This window comes from Mustela erminea, chromosome 1 (assembly GCF_009829155.1).
Source record: "Mustela erminea isolate mMusErm1 chromosome 1, mMusErm1.Pri, whole genome shotgun sequence".
NCBI classification, from domain to species: Eukaryota; Metazoa; Chordata; class Mammalia; order Carnivora; family Mustelidae; genus Mustela; species Mustela erminea.
In genome coordinates this window covers 151,488,414-151,516,114 of record NC_045614.1, presented here as the reverse complement: position 1 = coordinate 151,516,114, position 27,701 = coordinate 151,488,414, and the positions used below count along the sequence as shown (strand labels likewise).

The following is a 27,701-nucleotide window of genomic DNA, read 5'->3' as shown; positions in this document are numbered from 1 at the left end:
GATGGTAGCTACACTTATGGTGAGCAAGGCATAACATATAGAGATGTTGAGTCATGATATAGTACATCGGAAACTAATGTAACATTGTGTGTCGACCATACTCAGAAAAAAAAAAAAAGCAAACCTAGGGGCGCCTGGGTGGCTCAGTGGGTTAAGCCTCTGCCTTCGGCTCAGGTCATGATCTCAGGATCCTGGGATCAAGCCCCCGCATCGGGCTCTCTGCTCAGCGGGGAGCCTGCTTCCCCCTCTCTCTCCTCCTGCCTCTCTGCCTATTTGGGATCTCTCTCTCTCTCTGTCAAATAAATAAATAAAATCTTTTAAAAAAAAACCCCAAAATTAAAAATGGGGCCTGGGTGGTTCAGTCAGTTAAGCATCCAACTCTAGATTTCAGCTCAGGTCATGATCTCAGAATCGTGAGATTGAGCCCTGCGTTGAGTTCCGTGCTGGGTATGGAACCTGCTTAAGATTTTCTCTCCCTCTCTGCCCCCGCAAAAACCTAAAAAAAAAAATGATGACAAAAAAATACTTATTTAGATGTAAACTTAGAAAATATGATTAAATTTCTTTGCCAAATCAGAAAGTTCAAATATTTTCTATCATTTGAGGAATTGACCCCCCCTTTTATTTTCTTTTTGTAAACTATGTCTATATATCAGTTTGGACTCTGTTGCAAGCAACAGAAATCCAGTTTAACTGGCTTAAAAAAATGTGTTTCAAGTAACTAAAATCATCAGGGTTTTTAGCACGGCGGGATTTTGCATTCAGCCCTGCCGGGTCACGTTTTCTTTTCATTCACTGGCTCTGCTTTCTGCTGTGTTGGTTTTGGCTTCATTCTTAGTCCCTAGGTCCTCCCCTCCTGGAGGCAAGATGTGCGCAGCTGCTCTGGTCTCTACTTCTTCATGAAAAGCTGATCCAGGGGAGTTTGTGGACTCTCATTTCAGAAAGTTCCACAAAAGCTTTATGTCTCACTGGCTCCAGCTGGCTTATATGCCTGTTGCTAAACCAAATCCCTTTGGCTAGAGAGTATGATGTGCTGATTGGCTTGGAATTAGAGGTTCACTCAAATGCTATGAATGGATTATATGGAATGAGTGGAACCCCAAAACTAAAATTGGTGCTGTTATCAGAAGAAGGGAAATAATTATTGGAAAAGAAAACAGAACATGTTCAGGAAATGATACTTGAAGTATTGAAATGTTATAAAACTATAGGATAGCAATTTGGTATATAACATAGAGAGATGTTGTGTGTGTTGATGGTGTGTTGGTTGTTGAATTTTCTGAGAGAGCCAGAGTGGTCCTAAAGTGGGGGGTGGGAGAGTGGGAGAGTAGATGGGATATAAATAATAAGTGAGAAGGAAAAGATCCTGGGATAATGGGCAGATCCAGTTACCTTAGCTAGGAATCTGTGATTAATGGTCTCCTGACCTGCTGGCTCCTCTTCTCTCAGAGGAGCCATCACTTGGAAATATCCCTCACTGGCATCAGGGATGTGGTGAGTGGTGCTAACTCTGGTTGGGTTTTGACACGTTAAGAGACAAAATGTTTTCTTTCTTTTTAAAAAGATTTTATTTATTTATTTGATAGAGAGAGACAGTCAGAGAGGGAACACAGGCAAAGGGAGTGGAGAAGCAGGCTCCCTGCTAAGCAGGGACCCTGATGCGGGGCTCCATCCCACGACCCTGGGATCACAATCTGAGCTGAAGACAGATGCTCAACTGACTGTACTAGCCAGGTACCCCTCCTTCTTTTTTAAAAAATATTTTATTTATTTATTTGAAAGCGAAACAGTGAGAGAGGGAGACAAAATGTTTTCTTTTGGCTCTTAGAATGAGCTAATTTGATGGGAGTGTTTCTAGAGAAACACAGAATGTTTCCAGGTTCCCTTGAAAGGCATGGTGGATTCACTAGTCACCCATCTGGGTGGAGCTGAGCAGAGTGCGAGGCAAACTTTACCCATGGTCCTCCTCTGCCTAGGCCATCCCTCATCACTTTTGCACTTACCACAGCTTTGTGTGCTGGGGTTTCCGAACAGAGTTGGCACTGTTTGGGTTAGTCAGGATCAATGCAGAGAAGTCTGGAGTAAGGCCTTGTGAGAAAAGACCAGGTTTTTTTCCTACATGCTGATTAAGCATTCAGTGAGCTAACTCTAACCCTTCACATCCATTCATTCAGTTGCACAAATCAAGTAACATTTGAACCTCTGTGCTTGGGTGACCAAATCCCATACACTGAGTAGTGAGGGTCAGTTGTGGTGCTCACATCTTCCATTTCAATAAGTGTCTTTCCTTGAAAAAGTTATTCTTTTGAAATCCTTCTATATAATCTTTTTTTTTTTTTTTTTTTTTTGTCTGAACCCATTTCTGAATTCAGAGTACTTGTTGACTCACCACATGCTTTTACATTGGTATTCTGGTGGGGATCATACTACCTTCTGACTTTACTTTGCAGAAGGATGCTCAGGAGAAATCTGAGTTTTATCGTACCTGTGTTTAATAGCTTGCTTTGTCCGAAGAGGGGTCAGTCTGGCATGTAGAGTAGGAGTCTGATATTTAACAAAGTCAGTTGTCTCCTGGTTCATATATATTAAAGGCATTCCAGTTAACTAGATAAAATTTGATAAAGTAACAGGTTGATATGGAATATGAATGTGTTTGCTTTTTGGAAAATGAATGATGCTCCCCCTGTTAGGAAATGTGGTTGAAGAAAGAGATTGCTGAAAATACAGAAAAATGAAAGTATTCTCTAGGATTCCTTTAAACTAAAAAGAAAACCCTTTAATTAATTCCTATATCTTAGCTATTTGTTTTTCCCCATAGTGATTTATTCCAGTTTCCTTGTGATCTTTAAACTTGTAATGGGGAGCTGAGAGTAGCACATAATAGGAAAAGAGGAGGGTTGTGGAAGATAAGAGAACAGTTGAAGAAGGGGAGGAGGATACAGGATACCATAGAGTTACATACTCCCAGAGATACTGCAGTGCTCTGACCTTTGATCCAAGGTAGTTCTTTTTTTTTTTTTTTTAAGTTTTTATGTATTTGTTTGACAGCACAGGTAAGCAGAGAGGCAGGCAGAGAGAGAGAGAGAGAGAGAGAGAGGAAGGGAAGCAGGCTCCCCGCTGAGCAGAGAGCCCGATGTGGGGCTTGATCCCAGGACCCTGGGATTATGACCGGAGCTGAAGGCAAGAGGTTTTAACCCACTGAGCCACCCAGGTGCCCCTTATCTATGTTCTTTAAAGCAAATTTATTTTGACTGTGATGCCTCATCCTGCCTGTGCAGTCAGGTTTTTCTCAGGTCCCTGGAATCTGCCCCTTAGGCTCTGTTGTCTGAGGTCTTCAACAGAGCAAAGGCTTGGAGGAAGCTTTTCTGTCCTTGGTCATTAGTCTTCAGTGTCCACCTGGGAAACGCCCATTGCTTATTCTGTGCATCTCTTCCGCAGAGATTCTGCTGCACCTTGTCTGTCCCTATCTTGGCCACCCCTGTGGCCACAGTCTTCCTTGATGGCATCCACAGATTTTTGTCCTTCCCCACCAGGGTAATTTCTTTCTCTCTCTCTCTCTCTCTTCCTCATCTAGTGGCTTCTCAGAGATGTCCTCCTCCCGCTGCCCCACTCGAAGCACACCCAGCCTAAGTAAATCCTAAGGAAGTTTGTACTTCGACCCACGGACTCAAGGAACCACAGATCCCAGGCTGGTTTTGCTTTCTGTGCTGCCAGCATCCTAAGACAAGAGGTAGTTATTGCCTTAGTTGAGGAGTGGGACTGGGAAGGCAGGGGAGGTGGAAAATAAACACAATTTGATATTTGAATGAATTATTCTGCCACAATAATATTAACTATTTGATTGTTTGGTAATGAAGTACTTAAAAAAATTTTTTTCCCCATGTCCTGAGGGGCTTTGGGAAATTTTTTCCTGTTCAAATATATTCTTGTGCTATCTTTATTATTTTATTTACATACCATTTTTTACTGAGTTTAAAAGTTAAACAATTATATTATGAAATATTTAAAACAAAAATACTGAAAAGTACAGGAACAATTTAACCAATATTCATATACTTAATGCTCAGTTTGAACATATGTTAAAAATTTTGTCGTAATTGCTTTAAATTTCTTTTAAAAAATGTAATAAATTGACCTTCAGCCTCCAGCTGTGTCCCTTGCCTCCATCTCCATAGGACAACCAATATTCTGAGTTAGTGTGTCATTCCCATATATTTTTAAGATTTACCACCTATATTTGGCAACATACATAACAAATTCAGTATTTTGGGTTTTTATAATTTATAATAATTGTGACATACACTCTTTGTATCCTCTAGTACTTTGCTTTTTGCAATGACTGTGTTCTTAAGAAACAGATGTGGTTGATTTATTTAATGGTGTATACTCTATTGATTAAATAATAATGTATTCATCCATTATTCTAAAGAAAACAGGCATTTGCTTTAAAATAAAAATTTGCTCTAGGGGGCACCTGGGTGGTGCAGTTGGTTAAGGGAGGGATTCTTGGTTTTGGCTCAGGTTGTAATCTCATGATTGTGAGATCAAGGCCCCTGTCAGGCTCTGTGCTCAGCATGGAGTCTGTTTAAGACTCTTTCTCTACCCCTCTCCCTCTGCACGCACATGCACACTCTCTCCTTCTCAAATAAATAGATAAATCTTAAAAAAAAAAAAAAGTAAGTATGCCCTTAAAATACAAATTTGATGAGCAGTGTAAGGATTTAGCAATTACTCATACTTAAGCGTGACTTAAATTATCAATCTCTTTTTTAAAACTACCCGTGATGCTTGCCGTGAGAGAATAGGGATGTTAATTTACATGTAGAATTTAAGAGCTTGGAGGCACTAGAAACAGATTTGATTTTGAATCTCTTCTTTTGTCTGCCTGCCTTAGGTAAGTAATCTCTGCAACCCTCTAATTTACATTTAAGAGAGGATGCTGGTTCCATCAGCATAGTAAGCTTGTGTGTGAGGATGGTAGCAGAATTGCGGGCCCATTGAGAGCCCTCAGTAAATATTTGCCTTTATATTTTGTATTACTAGAGAAAGGGGAAGTAAGGGAAGAAGGGAATTTTGGAAGATAGAGTAGGGGGCCAGCTGCCTCAGCTGGGTCAGCAGCTACCTCAAGAACTCTAGAATATCAGGTGATCAGGGATAGGACCACAATGGGAGGAAAGAAAACAGAATAGCTCGGGAAGCCCAAAGGTGCCCGTGTAAACAGCTTTGGTCCCTCACATTTGGAAGATTTACGGTTGATTGAAAGGCATCAGAATCTTATTGGTCTCAGGGTTGTTCCTAATGCCTTTTCTCTGAAACTGTTCTAGATCCTATAAATTGGAAATGGCTGCTTAGACTAATCCTGCTAAAGCTTTTAAAGGTTCAGGGAGGCTAGAAATTTGAGGGAGGATAAAAGATTGGATTAAATTTTATCTAAATTGAGTCGGTCCTTAGAATATACTCCCTTAAGTTTCTAAATATATATTTGGTTGTGTTAGGATACGCTCGAGGATTAGGAGAGAGGATAAAAAAAGGCTTTAGTTGGTGAAAGAAAGTTTTTAAAATTATATGGGCTAAGAAAAAAAAAAGCGGAGGAGGAAAGCAGTGTTGGAATTACTGAAGAAATACATGGTACACATCAAAATCTATGGGAAGGTATATCTATTTACAGAATTCAACATAACCTGCCCCATTGGGGGGAATCACTGGTTAAGTGATAGTTTCCTAAAATTGCAAAGTAAATTCTCATAACTTCACTCTACAGTGTTTCAGGACTGCCAAGTTATGTGCTTGATAAATATGAGTTGACTTAGCTAGAATTCTTTCCTCCAAAACTTTACAAATTTTACAGAGGCAGATTTCTTTTAAAATGTATATATTGGGGGCGCCTGGATGGCTCAGTGGGTTAAGCCTCTGCCTGCAGCTCAGGTCATGATCTCAGGGTCCTGGGATCCAGCCCCAAATCAGGCTCTCTGCTCAGTAGGGAGCCTGCTTCCCTTCCTCTCTCTCTGCCTGCCTCTCTGCCTACTTGTGATCTTTCTCTCTGTCAAAAAAAATCTTTAAAAAGAAAAGTATATATTGGGGCACATGGGTGGCCCAGTCCGTTAAGTGTCTGCCTTTAGCTAAGGTTATGATCCTAGCGTCATTGGATCCAGTCCCACATTGGGTTCCCTGCTCAGCTGGAAGTCTGCTTCTCCCTCTGTCTCTGCTGCTCCCTCTGCTTCTCCCTCTGTCTCTGCTGCTCCCTCTTCTTGTTCTCTCTTTCTCTCTGTGTCAAGTAAATAAATGGAATCTTAAAAAAAAAAAAGGTATAACTTTCTTAAAAAAAAAAAATACAGGACACTTCATGAATTTTTGTGTTCCTTGCACAGTAGCCATGCTAATTTTCTCTGAATTGTTCCAATTTCAGTGCTGATGAAACAAGCACTTAGGAGTGTATCTTGAAGATAGCTCTATATTTTTCTATTTCTCTCATTTAAATACCAAAGGACTTGAAGCAACTTTATTACTTATAAAAATAAAGCTTTAAAAATAAGAAACATATTGTATGGGTAATTGGTTTCCCAATAAGTTTAAGTGCTAGTTTTGTCTAATTGTGGGAAAATAACAAGAGTTTATGTAATTAACAAATCACATAAATTCAAATAATCATGAGCAAAAAGAATAGAACCCCAGGTATATTTATCCTTTCAAATGTGAGTTAAACAGAAGGACTCTTAATTTGCAAGCCTTTCTGTGGAGTGCAGTTGGGAAGGTTGGATCACTGTGGGTTTTTTTTGTTTTGTTTTGTTTTAAAGATTTTACTGACTTATTTGAGAGCAAAAGTGAGAGTGAGATCCTGGGATCATGATCTGAACCTAAGGCAGTTACTTAAGCAACTGAACCACTACCCAGGTGCCCCTTGGATCACTATTTATAAAACTTGAGGCAAGGGATAGAAACCATTTTGCATATGGGAAAGGATATGCAGGATGACCAAAACCACACATTCAAAGTCAGCTGTGACAGAATTAGCATTTTGCAGAACTAGGGAATTATGCTTAAAATTTCTAAATGATGTGTTTCATTTCTTTCAGCACAAAATAAGTATGCCTATAAATAGTTTTAACTATAGTGAAACATTCTAAAAGTGAGAAGTCAATAAAATTTTATTATTTTATTAAGATGTAAGAAACTGCATCTGGGGAGTAAGATGAATTCCCTTTACCCCTTCATCAGCTCTGTTACTTGAGCTCTTAAGATTTTTTTTTAAAAACAGAGTACAATTAGATAGTGGGCAGTAGTATATTTTTTCAAACCCAAAGATTTAATTAAACCAGGCCCCAGAATAACTGTAAGATTCAGAAATCTGTCATTTTGAAAGAACACCAAAAATTCCTAAGCAAGATGGTATATAGATCACAAATGACACATGAGCCATAATACTCTTCAAGGGCTTCACACACTATGATCTTTATGACCTTTAAATGATCAGTGAAAAATTTTAATGAATAAATTATATTTCAGAAATTACATGCTTACTTTCTTCTTTATGTGGACTTCAGTCATGTCTTAAAATTTTACTTTCTGGGGGCGTCTGGGTGGCTCAGTGGGTTAAGCCGCTGCCTTCGGCTCAGGTCATGATCTCAGGGTCCTGGGATTGAGTCCTGCATCGGGCTCTCTGCTCAGCAAGGAGCCTGTTTCCTCCTCTCTCTCTCTCTGCCTGCCTCTCTGCCTACTTGTGATCTCTCTCTGTCAAATAAATAAATAAAATCTTTAAAAAAAAAATTTTACTTTCTGACCACTTTCTTTACAATTATAAATGCTACACTTCTCTCAAACCTGAAATGTTTATTTTACTGAAATAGTGGGGCAAAATGTAAATGAAAATTGTACAGGCTATTGAGAAGCATCTATGCCCTGTATAAGCACAAGGTGTAAATGACAGGTGTTTCTTCCCCGTACTAACTCTTTTATTTTCTGGCCCACCTATTCTGGGAAATGGTGTTCCCGGGGTTCTGTTCCTTTTTGTTCCTTGTCAGCCAGGCCTCTCAGGTGTTTTTTCTAGACAGTGTACTGCCTGTGTACTCTGTATCCCAGATAAAATTTTCCAAAGGGCTAATGTTCTTTTTATAACATTTCTTTTTCTAGATATAAGGACTCGAAGGTAGTCTTTTCTCCAAAGATGGAAAACAATACCACTGTCATTTCACGGGAGGAACTGGAAGAGCTACAAGAAGCATTTAATAAAATAGGTATGCTTGAGAAAAACTACTTATGACATTGCTATTCTGCTTGATATCAGACTTCCAGGAATGGAACAATACCTTTTGTTGGTTTTACTACCACTCATTTGCCCCTGGCTTTATTCCCCCCTCCTTTTTTTCCTATCCAGGTTTTACTGGATTCATTCTTTCTTTCTGAAAGACAAACTAAGACTGGCTTAAATTTCTAGGAGAACTGGACTTTGAATTCTTTGATAATTTCCTGGCCTAAGGTAATCCAGGTTAATGAATGACAGCGTAACTGAATATGCCTAACATGATATCCTCATTACAGAGAGAAAATATAGAAACACTTCCTTGTTTATAAACTGAACTCTGGTCTTCATGTGTTTGTCACTACCAATGACACTTTCTTACTTCATGCAGAATATTTTAAAATCTGAATATTGCTTTTAAAGGTCATATGTCATAATTTCGTTCTTCCTCACACATAATTTAAAAAATAACTTCGGGTTGTTTTTAAAGGCTGCATATCCTGGTTTTTCTTCTTTCACTTTTTAAAGACATTCAGTGTTTTGTCTTTATGACATTATCATCTGACGGCTTTGTATTTTTCTTCCCAAAATATTCCCTCATACTCTGTTGGATTACAATTCTTCTGCACTTGGTTCCTAGGAAACTGGTGGCAAACAGGGATATAAATATTGTCTTTTGCTGTAGTCTGCAAAAGCATGCAAATGAAAGGTGAGCATAGTGAAAGGACATTGAAACTGTGACACCACTGCCCCTCCCACAGTAGGCTCCTTCTCTGGTATAGAAGAGCAATCCATGAGAAACAGTCAGATGGTAGACCAGAGAGGGTATATAATGATCACAGTTGGTCTCGTGCCTAGATTTCTCGCAAACTTAGTGAATAACTACTAAAATTCATGTAGATGAAATGCAGTACAGAATGAATTTTAGAGACCAATAAAAAGAGAACAATTTCAGCTTAAAAAAGAAAGCTCTTAACCCCCCCCCCCCCCCAAAAGTAAAGCTGTTAAGACCTTATAACTTAACTTACAAATCATTGCTGTTAAGTAAAGTGAGTTGTACAAATCCCTGGGCTCTTCTACTTTTCTCTGCACAGTCATCTCCAGAGTAACTCAAACCTTCCAAACACAGTCTACATGGTGGCTGAATTAGGCTCACAGTGAATGCCTTAATTCTGATCTTTTCTTTATTTTGAAGATGGTGTATTTGTCAGTAGAGCATGGCATGAATATAATACGATTTCTAGAAGGTTATTAATAAATTTTATAGAGTATTGTATGCAGTGCCCAGAATCTTTTCAAGACAAAAGGCAATTTTTGGACTGGTCTGCTCATTTTGAGCATTCAAACAGAGGAAGTAATAGAAATGTATCTCCTAGTTTGCTACTGCTGTTATTTTATAGTGCAGTTTGGTAGCTTGAACAGAGGTGCTACCTAAGTCTTAGTGAAATATGGATGAATGAGTAATCTGTTTTCTTTGTTTAGCTTTACTCCTTATGACTCATGGACATATAATCCTGCAATATTTATTTAATGATATTTTGAATAAATAATTCACTGATGGAACAAATCTTACAGCCAGATAATTTGCTCTATGTGAGGGCAGTGCTGACACTAGCACAATATGTACTAGCTTTTTATTGACAAGATAAATTGCTACTTATTAACTCAGTATCGTGCCCATCCAACCTTACTACATGGGATATTTTTTGGGTCTCAAAGGTGAGATGACAGATTAAAATATTTGTCTTCTTTTTTTTCTTTATACATTTTGGTAAAATAGCATAACAAAACTTACTGTTTTAGTAACTTTTAAGTATACAGTTCAGTGACATTACATATATTCATGTTATTATACAACCATACCACTATCTCTAGAACTTTTTTATCTTCCCAAACCCATTAAATACCAACTCCTCATCTTGTACAACATTCTGTTTTATGTCTACATCACATTTGGTTGATCTATTCATCTGTCGAAGGACACCTGAGTTGTTTCTACCTTTTTGCTATTGTGAATAATGTTGCTATGAACTTGAGTATACAAATATCTGTTCACATTTCTCCTTTCAGTTATTTTGTGTATATAGAAGTGGTATTGCTGAATAATATGGTAATTATAAGTTTAATCTTTCGAGGAACCATCATGCTGTTTTCTGTCGTGGCGTCACATCTTACAGTCCCGTCAGTAGTGCATAAGGGTTTCGATTTCTTCAAATCCTTGTCAACACTTATTATTTTCTGTTTAAAAAAAATTTTTTTTTTGTAATAGCCATCAAAAGTGTGAAGCAGTATCTCATTGTGGTTTTAATTTACATTTCCCTAATGTTTTGTGACGTTGAGCATCTTTTCATATGTGTATTGAACATTTGTATAACTTCTTTGGGAAAATGTCTCTTCATTCCTATTCAGTGTCTATTTCTTCTGCCCACTTTTTAATCAAGTTATTTATTTTTGTTGAATTATAAGAAAGTCTTGTTTCTTTTTAAACTATAATCTTTATGATTTAACCTAAGCCTTGATTTCCTCATCTTTAAAATAAGAATTATAGGGGCGCCTGGGTGGCTCAGTGGGTTAAGCCACTGCCTTCGGCTCAGGTCATGATCTCAGGGTCCTGGGATCGAGTCCCGCATCGGGCTCTCTGCTCGGCAGGGAGCCTGCTTCCTTCTCTCTCTCTCTGCCTGCCTCTCAGTGTACTTGTGATTTCTCTCTGTCAAATAAATAAATAAAATCTTTAAAAAAAAAAAAATAAAATAAAATAAGAATTATATTATTAACTACCTCAAGGTTGTTATAGGATTTTATGAGATAAGTTCTTAACAAATCACGTGGCACAGAATATGTGCTTATTAAATGGTATTTATTATTTTTTTGTCACATCATACCCAAACCACAGAGGCCATAGGGATGGAGCTGGGATTTAAGCACACAGACTTACTCATCTTCAGAGCTCTAGCTCCTAAGTATTCTTGTTAGTATAGCATGGCAGTTAGTAAGTAAACAACTTTTCCTCAATCTTGCCTGTGAGGGTGGGGGAGATGAGCAGGAAGAGGGAGAGAGAAAATCTTAGGCGAGTTCCATGCCCAGCAAGGAGTCAGATGCAGGACTCAGTCTCATGACCCAGAGATCATGACCTGAGCCAAAATCAAGATTTGGACACTTAACCAACTGAGCCATCCAGATGCCCCTCAATCTTGTTTATTTTATTTATTTATTTATTTAATCATATTTATTTTTAAATACTCTTTGCCATAGTACTGGTAAAGAAGTAAGCCAGGTAGTTTATTTGCCTATTTCAGAATTATAGGAAACAATTCTAAACTTGTGATATATTAAATAATGATATTTTGCTCTAAGTTCAGAGAAAATAATATTATTATTGCAATATCAAGGTTTCTGACTGACTTTTGAGGTTATAGCAATATTTTAGTTATTGGTAGATTCTAGTTGAGAAACTTTCCATTGTTCTAAACTGTTAATTCTAAAACTTGTATACAAGAGTTTAAAAGAAAAGTTTCTGTCTTTATTATTAAGTGAGTTATAGTGAGGATGGCTCTTTTATGGAGAGGAAAACATGAAATAGAGGAAACAAAGCAACTATTAGCAGATGAGTCAAGAAAGCCTATATAATAAGGTGGATCCAGGCAACTAACCAAACAATCCAGAGCTCTGTTGCCAACTCTGGTCGGGAGTATTTTGTGTTGCCTTTGTTCTGTGTCAAGAAGTGATATCTAATCTCCAGGGAAAACCTAGGGGAAGGGCACCTCAGTGATAACATGAAAATGCCTGGAAACCTATTTTCAAAAGTCAAAATACAGGTGTGAAATTATTTCTTGAATACTTAATGTCAAATTGACATCAAACATGATTCAGCCTACATAATGGTATCATAAATACATAATGAAGAAGCAATGAATTATTGACAAATGAAACAGAACTGCCACCAAGTGAAATGTATAGCAGAAATACCTTATTGTATTTAATACACAAACATGATGCACATATTTTATACAGAATGTGAGACCTACAGATCCATTTTATAAGTTCTGTGAAGAAGTTAAAATTTGGGTGGGTGTTCCCTCATGACCATTGCTGCTGTTTCTTCTAGGCATCTGAGATTTGTCAATGCTTAGTTCTTTGAATTTAGTCATATGCTAAGCCTGAGTTTTTCATCTGCCAGAGCAACGTTCATGCTCTTATACTTATGCTCATGTACTTAAAATACTCATGGAGTTCTAAATCTGTGTGGATAAAGTCCATCTCAATATGAGATTTTTGATAAAGTGCATAGACTACTTGTACAGTTCAGATACAAGAGAAAAGGTGACTGCAACTTGTGGAACAAACTGGAAAGTTTCTACCTGCCTGTGAATCTCCCACGAGGCCTGCGGGGTGTGCACCTCTGATGAAGAGTGCAAGTGATAGTTGACAGCTCATAATTTATCTTTACAGATATTGACAACAGTGGATATGTTAGTGATTATGAACTTCAGGACCTGTTTAAGGAAGCGAGCCTTCCTCTGCCTGGATACAAGGTGCGCGAGATTGTGGAGAAAATTCTAGCAGTTGCTGACAACAACAAAGATGGCAAAATCAATTTTCAAGAGTTTGTGTCAGTAAGTAATCCCTTCCTCTCCTGGGTACTGATCTTTTTGCTTTGAGCAGAATTTTAATAATGTCATCACTCTCTTTCATTAAATCTGGCTGCGGAGACCAGAAAAAAGCACTGCTTTATAATGATGATGGTGATGGTAACAACAGTGTCCACAAATAATTCATAAAAGAAAGGGAAAAATTATTCTCAAGTTGTTGGAAGTCAGGTTTTGGCAGTCATAGCTCATGTGCTAATAAAACTACAGTTGAGTTCAGTGCTTATTGACTATCTGTGTACAGAATGTTTTAATGTCTCAGTACTTGGTCTTGAGAAATGGAATATTTTTTGGTGACCGACATAGCTAAGATATGGGAGCTATACTTCCTAGAAACTAATTATTTTCTTGTGATAAGTTAGACCTTCAGTTTCAGCAAATGCCACCAGGTAAATTTTGGTGCTAGCTATGATAGCATTGTTTCATTATTAAAGTACCTCAAGGCTCAGGGAACTGAACAGGATGAAAAATAAAACATGACACAACCAACAAAAGAAAAATAGGTTGTAGAACTGAATATTGAATATCATGTATTTCAGACTCACTGGCTAAGAGGGATGGATGACTTGGCCACATTGCCTTTGCCACCTGCCCACTGAGCAAAGGCTGTCACTTCTTCCAGCACCACAACCATGACTGTATGTGTCATATGGAAATAGAACTTGGTGGTGAGGCTGGAGAACTCAGGGAACGTGTCCTGGGAGCTGTGAAGACTGAGCTGAGATCCGAAGAAAGATATTAAACAGATCAAAGGGGTTGAGTGGGGGACCTGAATGATGTGCAAGGCCAGTGGAAGTGACAGCCTATTGTAGAGGCCCTGTGTGGCTTTAGGGATGGTAGATCTTCTCAAGCACTTGGAAAATGCTGAGTGTGAATAGGGCGAGATGGTAAGTGTATGGAATGCAGCTAGGGAAGTAAGTTGGGGTCAGGTCATGTGGGGTCTTGCAGGATTTTCATTTTTATCATAAGAGCAATAGGAAGCCAGTGATGTAGGAAGAAGAGAGTGTGAAGCCACATGATCAGATTCAAAATTTTAAAAATGCACTCTGGCTGCTACTTGGAGTACTGATTAAATTCAGTCTAGCCAATCATGAGAGTGATTGAAAGAGGGTATTTCTCCAAGCCTCTCTTATTTCCTACAATATCTGACTTACTGATTTTAAAACATATATACATTTGCAATGCTCAGACAGGAAAATAATCCTCATTAAAGCATTAAAAATCTTTGTCACGTAGTGAGTTATTCTATAGTTTTCAAAAGGCACGACAAAATGTTGTGGCAAGCACAGGAGAATAATTTCAGTGTATTTAATTTAAGCTTAATTATAACAAAATTTCTTCTAGTGTTTGGGGTGCAAATGTTTGTACATTTTGTACGCTGGGTAAAATGACACAAGAGCTAACCAATAAGGGTGAGAGTACCTGATTAGGATTTCTTTTGATGTCATTCCAAATAAAGAAGTCTAAATAATTATCTGTCACATTGTAAGGTTTTTTATGATTGGTCAAGGTTCAATTTTACTTATATTCCATTCCAGCTGATACAAGAGTTAAAAAGCAAACACATCAGCAGGACATTCCGCAAAATAATTAATAAGAGAGAAGGAATTACTGCTATTGGAGGAACCTCATCCATTTCCAGTGAGGGTACACAGCATTCTTACGCAGGTAACCTGCCAATCTAAATTTGACCTTTCAGTCACTGATTCATTCACTAAGTGTGATATTTCATCAAATCTAAGATGCCATTCATTTGTAATTCATACCGTTGTTTTATGTACCATTGAAGGAAAATCAGACTAAACTATAGTGTGCCATCAAATTTGAAATGCATCTCAATTTCAGAGGTGTCAGGATGAAAAATCATAGAATCAGTGAAATCAATGATTTCCTACCATGTGTCAGGCACAGCACACAAGGAGATTAGAAACAACAAAATAGAAATTGTTTATATTTCGGCACTGAATATGTTCATTGATGAACTCTGAATGGATTTTTCATCCTGACTGGTGAGTTGGGTATATTTTTAGACCCGACCTAGGAATTTGTGGAGAGGTTTATTTCTAGGACATTTCCCTTACATTTTCCAGGAGCTGAGATTCCTGAATCATCTTTTATCAAGCAACTAGGTGACTAGAGAGCACAGAATCTGATTTGCTAGATCTGATAGAATCATTGGAACGTTGCCCAATGGGAAATCCAGAGTCACGTCAGCTCTTAAGATGAGAGGTCTTACCATGTTAAGCTTACTTTTTACTTTTTGTGGTCAAGATGTTTGAGAAGCTTTGGTCAAGTTCATTTTGCTTATATTAAAATAAGTAGAACTTGATTTTTATTTTATTTTAGAAGGTTTTATTTATTTGTTTGAGAGAGGGAGAGAGAGAGAGAGAGGGAGAATAAGCAGGGGGAGGGGCAAAGGGAGAGAGAGAAGCAGACTCCCCACTGAGCAGGGAGCTCGAGAGGGGACTCAATTCAAGAACCCTGGAATCATGACATCCCTGAACTGTGCTTTTTAAATTATTGATTGAACTGTAACCTTTTCTCCCTTTTCCTCTGAGATCTGAATCTGTTAATTATCCTCTTGATTCTCTTCCTTTCAACTGGATTTTTCTGTAACAGTATACTCACACTTCTCCCACCCATTTTAAGTTTTTTCTACCCTTTTCCAGAAGTGTGGTAAAGGCAGTGAATTATAACTGCTACCTTCATTTTTTGAAAGGGGCTCACTCCTTAACTCCATTTCTGCCTACCCATTCTAATGAAACGTCTTCTTCAATTTTTAAATCTTTTTATTGAGATATAATATGCATTTAGCAAAATGTTATAATTCTTAACTGGACAGCTCAAGGAATTTTTACATGTGGCAACATCCTGTACCTACATCTATGTAGATGCCACCAGATCAAGAGAAAATATTTCATCTCCCTCAATTGCTCCTTCATGCCTCGAATGGTAACTATTTCTTCCCAGAGGGGACCACTTTTCTGATATCTGTCACCATAGATTCTTCTTTTTTTACTGATTTGTTGGAGTATAAGATGCACACAGTAAGAACATAAAGTGTACTATTTTTGAGTGTGTGGCTTGATGACTTTTTAATACATGAATATGTAAATGTGTAAATTGTTATCCATGTAACTATTATCTAGAACGAGGTATGGAACATTTAATAGCTTTTTTTAAATTTTTATTTTATTTTTTTTTTAAAGGTTTTATTTATTTATTTGAGAGAGAGACAGAGAGAGCATGAGCGAGGAGAAGGTGAGAGGGAGAAGCAGACTCCCTGAGGAGCTGGGAGTCTGATGTGGGACTCGATCCCGGGACTCCGGGATCATGACCTGAGCCGAAGGCAGTTGTCCAACCAACTGAGCGACCCAGGCGTCCCAGCTTTTTTTTTTTTTTTTTTTAAAGATTTAATTTATTTTTTTGGCAGAGATCACAAGTAAGCAGAGAGTTAGGCAGAGAAAGAGGGAGAAGCGGGCTCCCCACGGAGCAGAGAGCCTGATGCAGGGCTCAGTCCCAGGACCCTTAAGATCATGACCTGAGCAGAAGGCAGAGGCTCAACCCACTGAGGCACCCAGGTGCCCTCATTTAATAGCTTTTTTAAAAAGAGCAGCTTTATTGAGATATAATTGAGATGCCATGAAATTCACCCTTTGAAAATGTGCAGTTCAGTGGTTTTTAGTATATTCACAGAGTTGTATGGTCATCACCACCATCTAATTTTGGAATACTTTCATTATGCTAAGGAGAAACACCATGCTCATTAGCAGACCCTCCTAATTTCTCCCTTCCTGCAGCCTCTGGCAACCAGTGATCTACTTTCTATTTCTATAGATTTGCCTCTTGTGGAAATTTCCTGTAAATGAAATCATAGAGCAGTGGCCTTTCACTTGACCGGCTCCCTCACTGGCATAACATTACCTCTTGTGATATATATTGTACTGCATTCTTTTTATTGCCATACACTATTTTCTTCTATGGATAGCATCACATTTTGCTTATTCTTTCATCAGCTGATAGACATTTGGGTTGTCTTGACTATTCTTAATACTGTTGTATGAGCACTTTGGTATACATTTTTGTGTGAACATAGGTTTTAACTTATCTTAGGTATATACTTAGGAGTAGAATTGCTAGGGCTTTTCGTAACTCTGTGTTTAATATTTTTAAAAACTGCCAAACTGTTTTTAAAGTGGTTGCACGATTTTGCATCCCCACTAGCAATGTTTGAAAGTCCAAATTCTTTATATTCTCATCAATGCTTGTTATTGTCCCTTTTGTTTATTATGACCATCTTAGCCGTTGTGAAATATTATCTCATTCCTGGTTCCTATACCTGGAACATCTTTCCTTTTTCTCCGCATCTTAAAAATCTGTCTTAAAAAAAAAAAAAAAATCTGTCATTCAGATTGTACCTTCTCAGGGCAGCTGGATGGCTCAGTTGGTTAAGTGTCTGCCTTTAGCTCAGGTTATGATCTCAGGGTCTTGGGATTCAGCCTTGCTTGGGGCTCCCTGCTCAGTGGGGAGTCTGCTTGTCTTTCTGCTCCTCCCCCCCTCTCAAATAAGTAAATAAAATCTTAAAAAACAATCAAACACATTGTACTTTCTCCATAAAGCCTTTTCTTGACCACCCCCCAACTGGAAGTGATTCTTCTGTTCTTTAAATTCTCTAAAACCCTGCCTATATCTCTTATGGTTTGTTTATTTCCCTTATTTTGGGTTTCTTTGTATATCTTTTTTTGTCATTACACTAAGAAGTCCTTGATGGTAAGGTACAATATTCTAATGACCTTTAAATTCCTAGATTCTAAGTCTCTGAGTAGGTATGTTTGGTGAAGCAAGAAGTTAAAAAGGCAGATTATGATATGTACAAAAGATAAATATTAGTAAATGTGTCTTTTTGATATTGTATATGTGTGTGTGTGTGTTTGTGTGATGGCTTACATTTTGGGAGTGCCTGTCAAATATGCCCTTATAAAATTACTTAATTCTAGGAATTGGGGCAGTTTGGCTCACTATATGCTACTCTGTGATAGAAATGGGAATTATTTTCTTTGAAGATTTGGGTTGTTAAATGATTTTTATATTTGCAGAGTAATAATAAAGCCAGGGAACATTTTTCTTTCAAGTTTCTTTCTATTTTCCCAACTGCTTAGCTCAATAACTTTTTCGGCCTAAATATCAATGTGCCCACACCAGAAACCATGTATTGAGAAGTTGAGGACGCAGGTGGCTGAGAGTAGAGCTGGTATCTAGATTTGTATCAGTCTTCTTGTAGTAGAAATTCCACAGAAATGGAGGTGGTTCATTCATTCAGATAGCTCTTGACTGAAATTAGTATTTCTGTTATAAGCCCCAAATCACAACTCCGTACATTTTGGTGGGGCTTGTGGAATTTATTGCTGTGGAAATCTGATGCTTGTATTTTTTTTTAATTTTTTTTAAAGATTTTTAAAAAAATTTATTTAACAGACAGAGATCACAAGTAGGCAGAGAGGCAGGCAGAGAGAGAAGGGAAGAGAAGCGGGCTTCCCGCTGAACAGAGAACCCGATGTGGGGCTCCATCCCAGCACCCTGGGATCATGACCTGAGCCGAAGCCAGAGTCTTTAACCCACTGAGCCACCCAGGCACTCCTGATGCTTGTATTTTTAAATCCTGGTATGTGTGCCTGATCTGACCACTCATGGTTGGCTTCTGATTGATTAGCTTTCAGAAGCAATATATTTTAGTAAGGATTTTAGAATCAAATCAAATACTTACTGTGCTCGTTTAAGCTGTGTACCGTACTGTCTCCTAAAACATCAGATGAAAAAATGGAACAAATTCCCCTTTCTCCTTAAATCCTTATGCCCTCTTAAACCTGGTAGTATTTTAGCAGAGCTTTAATAATAACCATTTATTATCTTTGAACAGAAGTTAAAAAGTATGTCTCTGTAGTGTGGTTAATTTTGTGAAATTTGGTTTGCTGATGAAGATTTTCTCTTTTCAGAGGAAGAAAAAGTAGCTTTTGTTAACTGGATCAACAAAGCCCTGGCGGATGACCCTGACTGTAAACATCTCCTACCCATGAATCCCAGTGATGGCAGCCTTTTCAGATCACTTGCAGATGGTATCCTTCTTTGGTGAGTTGAACATTAGGTTAAGGGAAATACGTTCTTTCTCTTTCCATTGATGAGCATTCAGTAAAAACTACAACTCAGGGAACGAGTAGCTATATAGGTATTGAAGAATTTATATTACACGGAAAATTAAGTACAAGGTGCTTTCCAAAATTTTTCTCCAAATGCAGTCTCTTAGTTTTCTCATGCCTTTTCTATTTCCTTATTGATTTCAAGCCAGTTTTGAGTTATTCCTCTGATGTATTTAAAAATGTTCACAGGGTTTCTTTTTTCACTTTCAATAAGGAATTATTGACTGGGACAGGAACATGAGGAAATGTAAGAGAAAGATACATCTCATTTTGCTTAAATGAAATTAATGCTTAAAATCAGTCTTGTCATACCCTTGGCTCCTTGCAGTATGTTTCTGCTCATTAGCCTGTAAACTCTTTAGGGGCATGTCTTTCTCTGTGGTGTGTACTATAGTCCCAGTATACTTCTTTGTACAAAGGAGGTGTCTTTTTTTTTTTTTTATAAAAATTTAGAAAAATTACAAATAAGAATAAGTATCACAGATGTTCTTATTACCCATAATTGGCTATTATTAATGTTCTGGCATGTTTCTTTCAGTCTTTTTTTCTGTGTTTTTACTTAAAAAGAAAAAAAAAAGCTCCAACCTACTCACAAGTACAGGATATTAGTTTTTAAGTAACATGTAAAATATACCTTGACTTCCATCTACAGTTCTAATCTCTTTTTCTGATCTTCAGAGTAAGTTCCTATTACAAATTGAATTGGTATTTTCCTATCTTTATTTTAAAATATAAAATATGTTCTAAAATTTGGAGATAAATTTTACATTAATTTCTCTTAAAATGTTTGTGGTATTGAAATCTTAGAAAGCCCATGTGTCTGACTCTTTCTGCAACAACAGTAATTTTGACACTATTGCTGCTACTTTATGGAACGTGGATTCTTGAGAGTTTGTTTTACATTTCAGACTGCTGAATTTTGATGATCATTAAATAGAGACAGGACTCACATAAAGAAAATGCAAGACAGTTTAAAAATATTATGAGGAAACACTAAGATTACTATTGGAATGAGAAATATTCCGTAACCTAAACCGGAATTTGTTTTAGGTTACGGAATATTTCTAAGATTTTAAAAAGTAAGTCCCTGACATGAATCACAGTATATTTTAAAGAGGTGGATTGTTATAACTGTTTTGTCTACTTGCAAAAACAAACTAAAAAGTCTTAAATAATTTAGCTTAAATTATTTATCTTAAACTGGGAGTCTTAAGCTTAATTATTGCCATTTTCTCTGTAGCAAAATGATCAACTTATCTGAACCAGATACAATTGACGAAAGAGCCATTAATAAGAAAAAGCTCACCCCTTTCACTATTTCTGTAAGTATTTGCCCTTTGCTAATAATCATGTTACTGTGTTGTAAAGTGTAAGGCCTTTATTAGTGGGTTCTCAGGCCCGGGTAAAACTTCTTTTACTCCACAATTGTACTGAGAAATAATTGACTTATTTCACTTTGTGAGGTTAAGGCATACAGTGTGATGGTTTGATTTGCATATATTGTGAAGTGATTATTACAATAGGTTCAGCTAACATGCACATTCTTATTTAGGTAAAATAAAAAGAAAAGAGAGAAAAAGGACAAAAATTTTCTCCTTGAGATGAGAACTCATAGGACCTACTCTCTTAACACCTTTGCTACATACCATACAGTGGTGTTAGCTAGTCATCTTGTTGTACATGACATCTCTAGTACTTAATTATCTTAAAACTGCAAGTTTGTATCTTTTGACCACCTTCCTCCAGTTTTTCCTTCTCCCACTCTTTGCCTCTGGTAACCCCAAGTCTGATCTCTTTTTCTATGAGTTTGGTAATTTTTGCTTTGTTTTGTTTTACATTTCACATATGAGTGAGGTCATATAATATTTATATTTGTCTGTCTGACTTATTTCACTTAGCATAATGCCTTCAGGGTCCACTCATGTAGAATGTCAGATTTAACATAATTTCAGTTGCCTATAAAAACTAGGTTTTATTAAATAAAAATTCATCTGTATTTTGTACTGAATGAAATAAAGATTCAAAGTGCTTTGAATGAGGGTGCCTGGGTGGCTCTGTTGGGTAAGCATCTGACTTGATCTTAGCTCAGGTCTTAATCTTGGTGTTAATGGATTCAAGCCCCAGCGTGGAAGCCAGTTAAAACAGACAAGCAAACAAACATTGTTCAGAGTGCTTTGGATGAACTTTACTTAAGATACTAGTATTCAGGTTATATTATTGTAATCATTGAGTTGCTTTTATTAGTGAGTATTTTCTTGATGCTGTTGTTCTTGGTGAAAATAAAAGCACTGTATAGTTTTTCCCCATATTTTACTATTTCATAGAATTTGAACTATTCTTTTTCGCTATATTGTTCTGTAGTCAGCTTCTCCGTTCAGGTCTTGTTAAAGTGTAGGAGTCTGTAGTCACCACATTATAAAATATTCACCCCTCAAAATCTCTAGAGCAGGGCCAGGTATCAACAGATACTAAGTACTTACTGTGGCAGTCACTGTTCTAAACAACTGCATGAATTATCTCTCTGAATTTTCCTGGCACCTTTAAAATACAGTGGATACTACAGTTTTACAGATGAGAAAACTGAGGCACTGAGAGGTTACTCGGTGGCAGAACCAGGATATGATTCCCAGTGATCCCTCCTTTCTCTTGACAAATATAATCCTTAATTTTGCTAAAGTTTTTAAGCCTCTTTTATAAGGAAGCTACAACCTTAGTGCGGTGGTACATGGTGAGTCCTGGAGTATCCAAGGGGATACTCCCATTTCCTGTATCTTTGAGAAGTATGAATTGGATGTTGACTAACATGGCTTTCTTGTCTCCCGCTATTGCATATTCCTAGCAGAAACTACCATTCTTGAAGAAGCACATTTCTGATTGCAATTGCCATAGGTTTATTTTCTTTCACATCTTGTGTCAGGATGCTTTGCTTAATGTCTAGAATGTTGAAAATATTCATACGTCTTATTTTAGGATATATGTGTCACATAACTTTTTATGGCACTGACTCTGAAATACAGCATTTATCAGTGCTGTACAAACCTATTGTCTGGTTTTACTTTTAATATTTTAATGTTGTACATTAACTTTTAATGTTTTACTTTTACTTTTAATGGTTTTACTTTTTAATGTGTGAATGCAGTGCATTAAAGAAAATAAGGAAAAAATATTCTGTAGCTGTTTTGCAATAACTACAGGATGGGTCTGAGGGAGCTAAAACTTTTACAATTTCTTTTTAGAGATGACATTCTTCCAATATGAGTAGGTGGTAATAGTGTAGATCGTTAGGAGGCTTGAAAGAGTATACTAATGTAGAATGAAAAAAGATCTCTGGGAAGGAGCAAAGTGTTACTGTGGATATTAAATCTATCTTGTTTTTTTAGTAATTTTAGAGCTCTGGGAATAGATTGGCTAGAATACTACCAGTTTCCCATGAAACTTTATCCAAAAGAAGCCTCATTCATTTATAAAAGGTTGTAAAGTTGTGATAATATCGTTTTTTGTTTTTTGTTTTTTTTTTACCTCATGATGATGGGTTTATGTAGTATCATGATGTGCGAAAGAAGAGAAAAACGAAGGGATGAAAATGACGTACAGTAACTATGAAAGCAAGGGAATGAGATCAAGTAGTAAAGTCCTGGTTAAAGCTATGGGTTTTTTTTTTTTTTCTTTTGTAGTAGTATTTTGCTTGTATAAATACTACTTATGTTTCAAAATCTGAATTTTCACAATCTTTTGTTTCTTATTTACCTTTGCAACTTGTCAGTAAGACTTTGGAAAGTACTTTCTCACAGGTAATTTTCTTTGTGGCAATTCAGGAAAACTTAAACCTAGCCCTGAATTCTGCCTCAGCCATTGGTTGTAGAGTGGTCAACATTGGGGCCCAGGATCTCAAAGAAGGAAAACCTCACTTGGTCTTGGGACTTCTCTGGCAGATCATCAAAGTTGGTCTTTTGGCTGATATTGAGATTTCTAGGAATGAAGGTAAGCTCATCAAAAATATTTGCTTTTCATTAACATATACTTACTCTGGGAAGAATTTATATTTTATTGTTTTCCTTTCAGCTCTGATTGCATTGCTAAATGAAGGTGAGGATCTAGAAGAGCTGATGAAGCTTTCTCCAGAGGAATTACTGCTGCGATGGGTGAACTACCATCTGACCAATGCAGGATGGCGCAACATCAAAAACTTCAGCCAAGACATTAAGGTTTATATTTTAATGTTCATAACTGTGATATAAAAGAAAGATGTAGAATGTAAAAAAAAAATCAAAACATGTTCAAAATTAATTTCAAACTGAAGTTTAATGCATAAGGCCAAAGTGTAAAAAAATGAAATTTTGCATTTCTCTGTCTGAGGTGGATCTTCCGAATATAATTGCAAAATCTTTTTATTTAAAAAAGAACTGGTTTAAATGGCTGGTTACCAGAAGGGAGGTGGATGGGGGGATGGATGAAATAGGTGATGGGGATTAAGCATTGTTGAGCACCAGCTGTTGTTTGGAAGTGCTGAATCACACTGTATTGTACACCAGAAACTAGCATTACAGTGTGTATTAGCTAACTGCAATTCAAATAAAATCTTAAAAAATATAAAAAGGACAAAATCTTCTTTTGCAATAAAGAAAAACTGGTTTACTGGTATTTAAGAAGAAATATAGCTTGGCTGTGCGGAGATACTAGCCCTAGCAGATTAAAGCATTCCTTCCCATTTTATATGCCACAAAGAGATTAAATTATAATGAGGAGGTCAGTCTATTAATTTGGACTGAGAATTTGTCTGTTCACTGGACTAGAGGTCGTTGTGGGCCTGACCAGTTCAACACTCTTACTCCCACTTTGCCAATAACAAGCTAACAGGAGACCAGATGTCTGAGGGCACAGGGAATCAGTAGACAAAGGAATTCTTCAGGTATGATTCTCAACCAAAATGGCTTGAAATACTTCCCTCCCTTATCAGAAGAGCTTGTCAAGGAGCCTGTGACATTCAGTGTGCCTAACAGTTCTTCCATGGTCACTCCCTAGACATGCACTGGCATACTTGGTCCCTGTGTCTCCCTCTTCTCTATGCTTTTTTCCCCACCCAGACTAATCAGCTTTGGCATTTATTTGTATTTTCTCTCTAGATATATTAACCCCTTCAGTCAGACTATGTTCTTGTCATAATGGGCTTAGATGACAATCTCTTTGAAGTGACGTTATATTTCTCTGCTTTCAGTTATTATATGCTCATTTAAATATATATTTTGGGGGGCTCTCTTACTTTAAAATTCAGTTTATCAGATACTTATTAAACCCCTCCTATGGGGATGTATGCCAGGTATAGGGGATGTGAAGATTTAGCTCTTAAGAAGCTCACCGGTTATACAGGGAGATAAACATCTAGGAGACAGATAATTCATTTATCTATTGCTATATAACAAGCCACTCAGAACTTAATAGCTTAAAATGACAATATCGTTTCTATGATTCTGTTGGTTAATGTGGCTTGGTTAAGTAGTTCTGTTTCAGATGCGTTTGTTTGGGATCACTAAGTCACTTACATTCAGCTGTCAGTTGGGCTGGTCTGGAGGGTGGGTGCACAAGGGCACCACTCCCATGTCTTGTGCCTCACAGAGTCTCCAGGAGGCCTTTCCATGTGGCTAGCTAGTGCTTCCTCATAGCGTGATCATTTCAGATAGCTGGACTTCCTCCATGGAGACTCACTTCAAGAGGGAGGAAGCAGAAGCTCCTAGGTCTTGGGCTTGGGAGCCCCAGTACCTCACTTGCCCGGCATTCTGTTGTTCAGAACAGGTCACAGGGCCAGTCTGAGTTAAATGGGGGAAGGCTTCCAGAAGTTAATACTTCACCCTCATCTTTTTTTTAATTAATTATTTTTATTAACATATAACGAATTATTTGCCCCAGGGGTACAGGTCTATGAATTGTCAGGCTTACACACTTCACAGAACTCACCATTTCACATACCCTCCCCAATGTCCATAATCCAACCACCCTCTACATAACCCCCTCCCCCTGGCAACACTCAGTTTGTTTTGTGAGATTAAAAGTCTCTTATGGTTTGTCTCCCTCCCTATCCCATCTTGTTTCATTTTTTCCTTCACTACCCCCAAAACCCTCACTCTGCCTCTCAAATTCCTCATATCAGGGAGATCATATGATAATTGTATTTCTCTGATTGACTTATTTCATTCAGCATAATACCCTCTAGTTCCATCCACGTCATCACAAATGGCAAGATTTCATTTCTTTTGATAGCTGCATAGTATTCCATTGTATATATATATACACCACATCTTCTTTATCCATTTGCCTGTTGATGGACATCTAGGCTCTTTCCATAGTTTGGCTATTGTGGACATTGCTGCTATAAACATTCGGGTGCATGTGCCCCTTTGGATCACTACATTTGTTTCTTTAGGGTAAATACCCGGTAGTGCAATTACTGGGTCATAGGGTAGTTCTATTTTCAACTTTTTCAGGAACCTCCATGCTGTTCTCCAGAGTGGCTGCACCAGCTTGCCTTCCCACCAATAGTGTAGGAGGGTTCCCCTTTCTCTGCATCCTCACCAGTATCTATCGTTTCCTGGCGTGTTAATTTTAGCCATTCTGACTGGCGTGAGGTGGTATCTCATCGTGGTTTTGATTTGTATTTCCCTGATGCCGAGTGATTTTGAGCATTTTTTCATGTGTCTGTTGGCCATCTGGATGTCTTCTTTGCAGAAATGCCTGTTCATGTCCCCTGCCCATTTCTTGATTGGATTATTTGTTCTTTGGGTGTTGAGTTTGATAAGTTCTTTATATATTTTGGATACTAGCCCTTTATTTGATATCTTGACCCTAATCTTAATGGATGCTTGGGAGTATTGATAAATGAAAAGGTGAGGAAAGGTATTCCAGGTATAGGGAATGGTGTTGCTAGAAGCTGTGAGGTGTGATACCAGCATAGTGCATTCAGGAGCCTGTTGGTAAGAAGTTACTAAGTTATTCCATTCTTTAAGACAAGGACAATTTCTTCAGTTTGATACTATTTTCCTAAATCAAATGATGATTTTATTCATTTAAAAAATTCTATTTCATGTCTTTCCTTGAAGGATTCAAGAGCCTATTTTCATCTGCTTAATCAGATTGCACCTAAAGGTGAACAGGGTGATAAACCTGCCATTGCCATTGACCTTTCAGGATTTAATGTAAGTACAGTTTTTAATTAAAGATTTTTTTATTTTTTAAAAAATAAGTTTTTTTTTAAATAAAAATTTTTTTTAATTTTTTTTTACCATTTTAACGATGTTTAAGTACACGGTTCTTTGGCATTAAGTACAATTGCAGTGTGTACAACCATCACCAATATCCATCTCTAGAACTTAAACTTAAGGAAATTTTTAAACATAATAAAGCAATTCACACACTCAGTATAATGAACTACCCTGTGCTCATCCTCCAGGTTCAACAACTATCAACTCATAATCAGTCTTTAATCATTTATCACCTATCCTTCCTCTCCTGTGTTTTTTTTTTTTTTTGAAGATTTTATTTATTTATTTGACAGACAGAGATCACAAGTAGGCAGAGAGACAGGCAGAGAGAAAGGAAGGGAATCAGGCTCCCTGCTGAGCAGAGAGCCTGATGTGATGTGGGGCTCCATCCCAGGACCCTGAGATCATGACCTGAGCTGAAGGCAGAGGCTTTAACCCACTGAGCCACCCAGGCACCCCTGTCCTGTGTTATTTTGAAGCAAATCCTAGACATCATATCACTTCATTGATAAGTATTTCAATATGTATTTCTAGAAGATAAAGAAACTTTAAAACTATAATACTTTGGGTCGCCAGGTCATGATCCCAGGGTCCTGGATCGAGCCCCTTATGAGGCTTTCTGCTCAGTGGGGAGCCTGCTTCCCTCTCTCTTTGCCAGCCTCTCTGCCTACTTGTGATCTCTGTCTATCAAATAAATAAATAAAAATGTTAAAAAAAATTTAGTCAACATTGACATTTCCAATTGCTTCTTAAATATCAAATTTTCTTTCTCGTTTATTTGAATTAAGATCTGAATAAGGTCCACATATTATAAGGTCCATATATTATGTTCATGTCTACGTTAGGAACTTTATATTGTTTAATAGGATCGAACGCGTTGCTTTCTCTGATTTCATTTACATTTTTACTTTTTTGTAACTAATACACAAAATGAGACAAGTTATATATAATTCTTAGTCATAATATAATCTTATCATGGGTCCATGGATGTGCCTGCCTCTTTTTATTTATTTTTGTTTGTAGTTGTTTAAAAATTTTAACAAGTCTGTATGAACCATCAATCCAAAAGAAAGCTAAGACCTTGATATTAATTTGTGTTTAGCTCTCTACTTCTTCTCTATTCCATCTTTTTGCCTCACCTTAATGTGATAATCACCATCTTCAGTCTTATGTTCATTGTCCTTTTGCTTCTCTTTTTATGTAGTTTTCTTTCAACCAAATATATCCCTTACAAAATTAAATTTTTTATTTTACTTTTAATTTATTTTTTGTAAAAAAAAAAAAAGTAGTTAAATTCCTAGTATTGTTTTGAACATATATGGCTAAGGGTCACTCACATTGTTCAGTGTCACTGTGTAAATATGAGACAGTT

The 27,701-nt window shown here is 37.2% G+C and overlaps 1 protein-coding gene and 1 pseudogene across 5 annotated transcripts in view; one reads left to right on the top strand and one right to left on the bottom strand.

The window, feature by feature from the left end:
* PLS1 (plastin 1) overlaps positions 1-27,701 on the top strand; it is a 116,344-nt gene that overhangs the window by 54,016 nt on the left and 34,627 nt on the right. For 3 of the 5 annotated variants that reach the window (XM_032346856.1, XM_032346872.1, XM_032346836.1), the window contains exons 2-10: positions 3,575-3,730; positions 8,128-8,231; positions 12,686-12,849; positions 14,421-14,550; positions 18,876-19,008; positions 20,317-20,398; positions 22,892-23,057; positions 23,139-23,281; positions 26,168-26,263. In XM_032346856.1, coding sequence (XP_032202747.1) covers positions 8,162-8,231; positions 12,686-12,849; positions 14,421-14,550; positions 18,876-19,008; positions 20,317-20,398; positions 22,892-23,057; positions 23,139-23,281; positions 26,168-26,263 — 984 coding nt within the window. In that variant the 5' untranslated portion in view covers positions 3,575-3,730; positions 8,128-8,161. The remainder of the gene's footprint in view (positions 1-3,574; positions 3,731-8,127; positions 8,232-12,685; positions 12,850-14,420; positions 14,551-18,875; positions 19,009-20,316; positions 20,399-22,891; positions 23,058-23,138; positions 23,282-26,167; positions 26,264-27,701) is intronic. The other 2 variants (XM_032346866.1, XM_032346847.1) reach the window with 1 other exon arrangement.
* LOC116581617 lies at positions 6,326-6,422 on the bottom strand (annotated as a pseudogene).